The following is a 10,675-nucleotide window of genomic DNA, read 5'->3' on the forward strand; positions in this document are numbered from 1 at the left end:
TTCTTCCTTTTTTTTTTGTATGTGGACGGCCAGTTGCTCCCGCACCATTCGTGGAAAGACCGTCCTTTCCGCATTCACCGGGACCAGCTGCCACCTGGTCCCGGGACTCTGCTTCGGGCTATTCGGCTCCTTTGCTTTCTGTCTGTTCCACCAAGACCTCCCTGTGTCGATGACGGTGGCTTTATCGTGAGCATGAAGTGGGGTAGAGGTCGTTCTCCGCCTCGTTCCTGTCCTTCGACATTGTACTGGCTGTTCCGGACCCCCCTCTCCATGGGGACTTTAGAAGCTCTTTGGTGAAATCCACAAGACAATACGCTGGAATTTTGAGTGGGATTTCAGGGAATCTAAGAAATACCTTCACAGGATTGAGTCTTCCCATCCGTAAACATAGGATATCTGTTCATTTAGTTCTTCCCTAATTTCTTACGTCAGGGTTGTATGGTTTTGCTCATATAGATCTTGTACACATTTCTATAGATTTATATCTAAGTATTTTATGTTTTGGCTGCTATAGTCCCTGCTATTATTGTCTAATTTCATTATTAATATGTAGAAAAGCAATTGACTTTTACATATTAACCTTGTAAACTCTATCCTTGCTTTAATCCCTTATTACTGATAGGAATTTTGTTTTTTTGGTTGTTTCTTTTGGATTTTCTACATAGACAATCATGTCCCAGGTGGAAGAAGGCAATTTCATTTCTTTCTTTCTATCAGTGTAACTTTCATCTATTTAAAAAAAAATCTTTATTGTTGAGAGTATTACAGATGTCCCCCTTTTCCTCCTCATTGCCCCCCTTCACCCAGTTCCCCTCCCGCCCCAAGCCGTCACCACCCTGTTGTCTGTGTCCATAGGTAATGTATGTATATAAACTCTTCCGCCTCCCCACCCCCTCCTTCCCTCTGAGACTCATTGGTCTGTTCCACTTAATCTCTTTTTTTGGGCATCAGCAAGGTCTCCAATGTGACGTTGAGGAGAAACACGGAGAGAGAACACCCTTGCCTGGCTCCTGGTCCGAGCAGGAGAGCGTCCAGTCTCTCACTGGGAAGTGTGCGTGACGCTGCTGATAGGACTTTTGTGCATTTTCTCTATCAAGTTGAGGAAGTTTCCTTTTTTCCTGATCACGGGAACATTTCATTCATGAATGGATGTTCGATTTTGTCACATGCTTTTCTGCTTTGATTGAACTGATCATGTGATTTTTCTTCTTCAGGCTGTTAAGGTAATAAATTACATTTATTCATTTTTGAGTATGAACCAGCCATGCAAAATTGGGATATATTTCACTGGGTGGTTGTGCATAATTCTTCTTATACAAATGCTGGAGTCAAATTGCTGGTACTTAATTTTTGTATCTATGTTCCTCTAGATATTTGTTTGTAGTCTTTATTTTTGTCATGTCTTTACCTGGTGTTGGTATTAAGGTAATGGTGACCTCGTTGAATGAATTATTAAGTTTTCCCTCGGATTTTATTTCTGGCAGTGATTGTAGAGAATTGGTGTCATTAATTTTAAAAACTTTTGTAGAATTTTTCAGTAAAGATTTCTGTTTTGGAGGGTTATTATTGCTTCAATACATTTAGAAGTTACAAGCCTATTAAGAATGTTTCTTCAGTGAGTTTTATAGGCCACGTGATATTTCACAGCAACCCACTGTTTATGTCATTAATCATTATAAACACCTTTATAATCTTGTTAATTTACTATTTTTATTTAGTTATTTAGATGTGTCCTCGGTTCTTACACTGTGATTTGCCTCCCCCTCCAGAATATGCCTTCGGTGAGTACAAAGCTCTTCGTTGAATTTTGAATGAGAACCCACCACAGAAAGCAGAGGAGACCTACACACCATGGTCATGGACCCCAGGCTCAATAGCATGAAGAATCCATTCCCCCACAACTGATGAATGGATTCAGTTCAATCCCAATGAAACTCTCAGCGGGTGTTTTGTCGATGTTGACAAGATGATTCTAACGTTCAGACGGACAACGAAGAACCTAGAAGAGCCACGGTCATTGTGAAGAGGAACAAGTGTGGAACACGCACATGACCCAAAACGAAGACCGCCTGCGACCTGCCGTGACCATGACCATGTGTGTTGGTGAGAGAATGGCACATGCCGTCGATGACGCAACAAGGAAACCCAAGGATCGGCTGACACAGTGGCTGATCGGCCTTGTGGGAACGCCACGGGGATAGTGATACTTCCGACACAAACACAGTTACTTATAGGAACACATCCCATTTGTTTATTGAACAAGTTTCATTTCTCCCTACTCTGGCGTATTTGTGTTCCTGGAGAACACAGCTTCATAGGATAGAAAAGCCAGGCATGGACATTTTGAACATGATCACAATCAGATCGTCCGTCTTCAGTCACACAATGGGCGCATTCATACTTCCTCAATAACAAACAGGAACTGGATGTAAAAGCAGGAGGTGTCCAAACCTTACTGGAGTGTAGAGATGACGAATGGGCATCCCTTGGAGGAAAGTGTTAATTTTCAATATTTTGTTAGAGGCTCAGGGTGTTCTAGGGGGATGTTCTAGCAGCAAGAGGAATAGCATCATTGGTAGCAGCATGGTCAGAAGGTACAGCAGCCAGAGCCGTAGCCAGATCCGTAGCCACAGCCGTATCTACAGCCATAGCCAGAACCGTAGCCAGATCCATAGCCAGAGCCGTATCCACAGCCATAGCCAGAGCCGTAGCCACAGCCATAGCCACAGCCATATCTTGATCCATATCCACAGCCATAGCCAGATCCATAGCCACAGCCGTAGCCACAGCCGTAGCCACAGCCCCCATAGGAGTTCCCGTAGTAGTTGCAGCACATGCTGGCAGAGGGTGAGGGTTCGGTTGAGGCGAAGAGGGACGTTTCTGAATGTGAGTGTCGCCTCCTGCCCTGGAAGCTTTATATACGCCAGGAGGGGCCCGGAATGCCATCAGGTCTGTGACTCACACAGGAAATACTCACGTCCTACCCGGTATGTGCAGGTCACTCCTGTCAGTGACCATGAGAGGACTCGGGAGTAAGTGGCCCATTAGCATAGAGTCTCTCACTTTTACTGGCACCGAGTTTGTTTTGTGTCGCCTGGGTCTCGTCTTGCGCCGATGACACATCAATGAGGACAGTGCCCATCGATGATCTACTCATCGGAACACGTCGTTTCAAAGCTCCGTCCAGGAGTCCAGGTTCTGGGGCGGGAGGGGCCTGTCTGTCTGGAAGGAGCCCATTAAATGAGCTCTACTCAGCTCCTTGATCAGCGAAGGAATTGCTACTGAGTCCCTAGTTGATCTCATGGGAGTGCGGTGCTGGGCTCACTGACACGGAGCATTTCCTGGCGGAGGGCTCCTGTCCGACCAACCTCATGGAGGTGCTGGGTCGTGGCCTGTATTACCCCGGGGGCCGCTCCCCAGGACATCTGTATCCGCTCTGGGGGTCTTTCAGTTCTACCCAGAGCACCCCCCGCACAGAGCGTCCTCACAATGACCTTGTTGGACGTGTTGTCGAGCACAGGTCCCCTCCGCCATCGCATCTATTGGACGCCCATGACATTGTGACAGAGTTAGGGAGCTCATCACAGGGAAACTGAGGTACAGAAGGTCAGGGGACTTACTGACACCCCCACAGCTCATACAGCACCAAGATCAATCTCTGCTCCTCTTTGTAATGGGACATACGTCCCCCTTTCTAATTATTAGAGACGTGAGCACTTGCCGTAACAGGGAGCTCATTATTTCCTACAAGGATCCATTTTTTGGGTAAAGTTACCCTGTTCTCAAGTCCCCAGTTACTTCAGAGTCTCTCCTTATTCCCGGCGACACTCTGGGTCCTGGATGTACTTCACTTCAGCACCTTGTTCAGGAGCCAATCCCCTCAGGCAGCTGCTCCCCTCCCTGTCCCTCCAGGGGGTTTGTCTCTGACATCCATCCCTGAGACTGGACTCCTGACCTCTGTTGATGTGCAGACCCGATGTCCAGGTCATCCACGCTAACCCTCCCCCCGCACCACCCACTGGTCATGGAGAGGACAGCGGGGAGGCCTGTGGTAATGACCGCATAGGTGCAGCACCCATGAGTTAGCGCACATGCTCCGTGGGGTCTGAGCTTAGCCTGAAGGGCATCTCGGCTCAGAGCCTCACAATAGCACAAGCAGGGGGTCAGCCAGGACGTGGGAAAGTTTCGTTGGTGTATCATTTAACTTGAGTTGCTCCATTCGCAAGTATGTCCCTGAGAGTGCATGAGACATATTTTTACTAAAAAGTTCTCTCTTTTTAAAACTGCAATTCAATTTATTCATCTTGGATTTTTCATACCAACCCCAAGTATAACATGGTCATAAAAGGGAGTTTTTTCTCCCAATGTTAGAGACACGTGACGGGTCCTTCCCACCCTACACGTGAGGCAATCAGACATGGCTGGATGGCACGGGGGGTCAGCTTAGAATGTCCCTACCACACCTGCAGAGGTATTCCTGACGCCAAGCTACTCACTCCAGTGTCAGCAGATAGGCATTCACCTCCCATCCTGAAAGCTACTGCCCTTCGTGTGGGGTGGACCAACTCTGACCCACCCGCTTCGTGTGTAAGCTGGAAGGTGGTCTCTTTTTCAGGAAGATTCCTGACCCTTCTCTCTCCTTAGTCTTAGTCCTGGCCTCTCCTCTGATTTCTTCCTCTGTATTTCCCAAGCACCCCTGTGGGTAATCATATTATAGCAATAATCCGATCTTTGTAGCTCATGTATTATTTGCCTTTCCCGCACTTTCAGAAAGCAGAGATTAAATACTTTCGTTCTCTGTTCATAGCACACAATGAAATGTCCTCTGTTAGGAGTTTAATAAAAGTTTGGCGAATCAGACTACTCGTAGATCTCACTCATAAATATCGCTTCTATTTCTTCAGAAGTGTCTTCCTGTGTCGATGACGGTGGCTTCATCGTGAGCATGAAGTGGGGTAGAGGTCGTTCTCCGCCTCGTTCCTGTCCTTTGACATTGTGCTCGCTGTTCCAAAACCCCCCTCTCCATGGAGATTTCAGAAGCTCTTTGGTGAAATTCACAAGACACTATGCTGGAATTTTGGGATGGATTTCAGGGAATCTAAGAAATACCTTCACAGGATTGAGTCTTCCCACCCGTAAACATAGGATATCTGTTCATTTAGTTCTTCCCTAATTTCTACATCAGGGTTTTGTGGTTTCGCTCATATAGATCTTGTACACATTCTTTTAGATTTAAATCTAAGTATTTTATATTTTGGATGCTATAGTCCCTGCTATTATTGTCTAATTTCAAATTTTATTTGTTCATTATTAATATGTAGAAAAGCCATTGACTTTTGTATAGTGACCTTGTAAACTCTATCCTGGCTTTAATCCCTTATTCCTTCCAGGAGTTTTGTTTTCTCCATTTTTTCTTTAGGATTTTCTACCTGGAATGTCATGCCCACGTGGAATCAGACAGTTTTCTTTTACTCTTCTCTTCTCTTCTCTTCTCTTCTCTTCTCTTCTCTTCTCTTCTCTTCTCTTCTCTTCTTTCTTTCTTTCTTTCTTTCTTTCTTTCTTTCTTTCTTTCTTTCTCTCTCAGTATAACTTTTATTTCTTTTTCTCATATTATTGCATCAGCAAGGTCTCCAATGTGATGTTGAGGAGAAACACGGAGAGAGAACACCCTTGCCTGGCTCCTGGTCCCAGCAGGATAGCGTCCAGTCTCTCACTGGGAAGTGTGCGTGACCCTGCTGATAGGACTGTTGTCCATTTTCTCTATCAAGTTGAGGAAGTTTCCTTTTCTCCTGATTCTGGGAACATTTCATTCATGAATGGATGTTGGATTTTGTCACATGCTTTTCTGCTTTGATTGAACCGATCATGTGATTTTTCTTCCTCAGGCTGTTAATGTAATAAATACATTAATTCACTTTTGAGTATGAACCAGCCTTTCATAATCCTATATAATAAAGAGGTAATATGCAAATTAACCCTCCTGCCCTCACAAGATGGCAGGGGATTAGTGAGGGATGACCAAACAATTGATCAGCAGGCTGCGTGGGGTGACCAGGCTGGGGCCATGACAGGACACCAGGCCGACTGGGGCACGGGGGGGCAGTTATGGTGACCAGGCTGGCAGAGTGTGGCAGTTCAGAGCAACCAGGCAAGCAGTGGGGTCAGTAAGGGGTGATCAGGTTGGCGGGGGTTGGGGGGGTAAGTTAGGAGCAACCAGGCTGGCAGGAAGGGGGCAGTTGGCGGTGACCTGGTTGGCAGTGGGGGGCAGTTAGGGGCAACCAGGCTGGCAGGGGGGGCTGTTAGGGGTTATCAGGCGGCATGCAGGAGAGCGATTAGGAGCTTGAGGTCCAGGATTGTGAGAGGGATGTCTGACTGCCGGGCCTAAAAAGCAGTCGGACATCCCCTGGTGGGTTCCTGATTGGAGAGGGTGCAGGCTAGGCTGAGGGGACAACCCAACCCCCGTACATGAATTTCGTGCATCGGGTCTCTAGTTGGAATATATTTCACTAGGTGGTTGTGCATAATTCTTCTTATACAATGCCAGAGTCAAATTGCTGAAACTTAATTTTTGTATCTTGTTCATTTATACTTTTTGTATCTATGTTCCTCTCGATATTTGTCTGTAGTCTTCATTTTTGTCATGTCTTTACCTGGTGTTGGTATTAAGTTAATGGTGACCTCGTTGAATGAGTTGGTAAGTTTTCCCTCTGATTTTATTTCTGGAAGTGATTGTAGAGAATTGGTGTCACTTATTCTTTAAAACTTTTGTAGAATTTTACCATAAAGCTTTCTGTTTTGAAGGGTTATTATTGCTTCAATATATTTAGAAGTTACAAGCGTATTAAGAGTGTTTCTTCAGGAGTTTTATAGGACACGTGATATTTCATAGCAACCCACTGTTTATGTCATTAATCATTATAAACACCTTTTATAATTCTGTTAATTTACTATTTTTCATAGTTATTTAGATGTGTCCTCCATTGTTACACTGCGATTTGCCTCCCCCTCTAGAATATGTTTTCAGTGAGTACAAAGCTCATTACTGAATTTTGAATGAGAACCCACCACAGAAAGCAAAGGAGACCTACACACCATGTTCATGGACCCAAAGGCACAATAGCGAGAAGAATCCATTCCCCCACAACTGATGAATGGGTTCAGTTCAATCCCAATGAAACTCTCAGCGGGTGTTTTGTGGATGTTGACAAGATGATTCTAACGTTCAGATGGACAACGAAGAACCTAGAAGAGCCACGGTCATTGTGAAGAGGAACAAGGTTGGAACACACACATGACCCAACGCCAAGACCGCCTACGACCTTCCATGACCACGACCATGTGTGTTGGTGAGAGAACGGCACATGCTGTCAATGATGCAATAAAGGAACCCAAGGATCGGCTGACACAGTGGCTGATCGGCCTTATGGGAACGCCATGGGGATAGTGATGCTTCCGACACAAACACAGTTACTTATAGGAACACATCCCATTTGTTTATTGAACAAGTTTCATTTCTCCCAACTCTGGCGTATTTGTGTTCATGGAGAACACAACTTCATAGAATAGAAAAGCCAGGCATGGACATTTTGAACATAATCACAATCAGATCGTCCGTCTTCAGGTCTACAGTGGGCGCATTCATACTTCCTCAATAACAAACAGGAATTGGATGTAAAAGCAGGAGGTGTCCAATCCTTACTGGAGTGTAGAGATGATGAATGGGCATCCCTCAGAGGAAAGTGTTAATTTTCAATTATTTGTTACAGACGCAGCGTGTTCTAGGGGGATGTTCTAACAGCAAGAGGAATAGCATCGTCGGTAGCAGCATGGTCGGAAGGTACAGCAGCCACAGCCGTAGCCAGATCCATAGCCAGAGCCATATCTGGATCCATATCCACAGCCATAGCCAGATCCATAGCCACAGCCATATCTGGATCCATATCCACAGCCGTAGCTACAGCCAGATCCATAGCCACAGCCGTAGCCAGATCCATAGCCACAGCCGTAGCCACAGCCAGATCCATAGCCACAGCCGTAGCCAGATCCATAGCCACAGCCGTAGCCACAGCCAGATCCATAGCCACAGCCATATCTGGATCCATATCCACAGCCATAGCCAGATCCATAGCCACAGCCATAGACAGAGCCGTAGCCACAGCCCCCGTAGGAGTTCCCGTAGTAGTTGCAGCACATGCTGGCAGAAGGTGAGGGTGCGGTTGAGGCGAAGAGGGACGTTTCTGAATGTGAGTGTCGCCTCCTGCCCTGGAAGCTTTATATACGCCAGGAGGGGCCCGGAGTGCCATCAGGACTGTGACTCACACAGGAAATACTCACTTCTTACCCGGTATGTGCAGGTCACTCCTGTCAGTGACCATGAGAGGACTCGGGAGTCAGTGGCCCATTAGCATAGAGTCTCTGACTTTTACTGGCACCGAGTTTGTTTTGTGTCGCCTGGGCCTTGTCTTGCGCTGATGACACATCAATGACGACAGTGTCTATCGATGATCTACTCATCGGAACACGTGGTTTCAGAGCTCCGTCCAGGAGTCCACGTTCTGGGGCGGGAGGGGCCTTTCTGTCTGGAATGAGCCCATTCAATGAGCTCCACTCAATGCCTTGACCAGCGAAGGAATTGCTCCTGAGTCCGTAGTCGATCTCATGGGATCACAGTGCTGGGCTCACTGACATCGAGCATTTCCTGGCGGAGGACTCCTGTCCGTCCAACCTCATGGAGGTGCTGGGTCTTGGCCTGTTTTACCCCGGGGGCCGCTCCCCAGGACATCTGTATCCGCTCTGGGGGGTCTTTCAGTTCTACCCAGAGAACCTCCCGCCGCCCCCCCCCCCACACAGAGCGTCCTCACAATAACCTTGTTGGACGTGTTGTCGAGCATAGGTCCCCTCCGCCATCCCATCTATTGGACGCCCATGACATTGTGACAGAGTTAGGGAGCTCATCACATGGAAACTGAGGTACAGAAAGGTCAGGGGACTTACTGACACCCCCACAGCTCATACAGCACCAAGATCAATCTCTGTTCCTCTTTGTAATGCGACATACGTACCCCTTTCTAATTATTAGAGACGTGAGCACTTGCTGTAACAGGGAGCTCATTATTTCCTACAAGGATCCATTTTTTGGGTAAAGTTACCCTGTCCTCAAGTCCCCAGTTAGTTCAGAGTCTCTCCTTATTCCTGGCGACACTCTGGGTCCTGGATGAACTTCACTTCAGTACCTTGTTCAGGAGCCAATCCCCTCAGGCAGCTGCTCCCCCTCCCTGTCCCTCCAGGGGGTCTGTCTCTGACATCCATCCCCATGACTGATGTCCTGACCTCTGCTGATGCGCAGACCCGATGCCCAGGATATCCACGCGTCCCCCTTCCCCGCACCACCCATAGGTCACGGAGAGGACAGCGGGGAGGCCTGTGGTAATGACCGCATGGGAGCAGCATCCACATTTCAGCGCACAGGCTCCGTGGGGTCTGAGCTCAGTCTGACAGGCATCTCGGCTCAGAGCCTCACAATAGCACAAGCAGGGGGTCAGCCAGGACGTGGGGAAGTCTCGTTGGTGTATCATTGAACTTGAGTTGCTCCATTCGCAAGTAAGTCCCTGAGAGTGCATGGGACATATTTATACTAAAAAGTTCTCTCTTTTTAAAACTGAAATTCAATGTATTCACCTTGAATTTTTCATACCAACCCCAAGCATAACATGATCATAAAAGGGAGTTTTTTCTCCCAATGTTAGAGGCACGGGATGGGTCCTTCCCACGCTACACGTGAGGCAATCTGACGTGGCTGGCTGGCACAGGGGGTCAGCTTAGAATGTCCCTACCACACCTGCAGAGGTATTCCTGAAGCCAAGCTGCTCACTCCAGTGTCAGCAGATAGGCATTCACCTCCCGTCCTGAAAGCTACTGCCCTTCGTGTGGGGTGAACCAACTCTGACCCACCCGCTTCGAGTGTAAGCTGGAAGGTGGCCTCTTTTTCAGGAAGATTCCCGACCCTTGTCTCCTCTTAGTCTTAGTCCTGGCCTCTCCTCTGATTTCTTCCTCTGTATTTCCCAAGCACCCCTGTGGGTAATCATATTATAGCAATAATTCGATCTTTGTAGCTCGTGTATTATTTGCCTTTTCCACACTTTCAGAAAGCAGAGATTAAATACTTTCGTTCTCTGTTCATACCACACAACGAAATATACTCTGTTAAGAGTTTAATAGCCCTAACCGGTTTGGCTCAGTGGATAGATCGTCGGCCTGCGGACTGAAGGGTCCCGGGTTCGATTCCGGTCAAGGGCATGTACCTGGGTTGCGGGCACATCCCCAGTGGGAGGTGTGCAGGAGGCAGCTGATCGATGTCTCTCTCTCATCGATGTTTCTAGCTTTCTGTCCCTCTCTCTTCCTCTCTGTAAAAAATCAATAAAAATATATTTAAAAAAAAAAAAAAGAGTTTAATAAGCGTTTGAGGAATCAGACTACTCGTAGATCTCACTCATAAATATCGCTTCTATTTCTTCAGAAGGGCCTTCCTGGGTTAATGACGGTGGCTTCATCGTGAGCATGAAGTGGGGTAGAGGTCGTTCTCCTCCTCGCTCCTGTCCTTCGACATTGTGCTGGCTTTTCCGGACCGCCTCTCCATGGAGACTTTAGAAGCTCTTTGGTGAAATCCACAAAACAA

General features: G+C 47.1%; 1 protein-coding gene across 1 annotated transcript; it reads right to left on the minus strand.

Annotated features, from left to right (window-relative positions):
* Positions 1-2,548: 2,548 nt before the first annotated feature.
* Positions 2,549-8,193, minus strand: LOC308240694 (uncharacterized protein; the record flags this gene model as incomplete). The annotated part of the gene is given in 4 exon segments (XM_080654031.1): positions 2,549-2,569; positions 2,573-2,587; positions 2,591-2,775; positions 7,851-8,193. Coding segments are annotated over 4 exon segments (564 nt in total).
* Positions 8,194-10,675: the final 2,482 nt, after the last annotated feature.

The sequence above is a fragment of the Plecotus auritus genome (assembly GCF_963455305.1).
Source record: "Plecotus auritus genome assembly, chromosome: 2".
In the NCBI taxonomy this organism is placed as follows: domain Eukaryota; kingdom Metazoa; phylum Chordata; class Mammalia; order Chiroptera; family Vespertilionidae; genus Plecotus; species Plecotus auritus.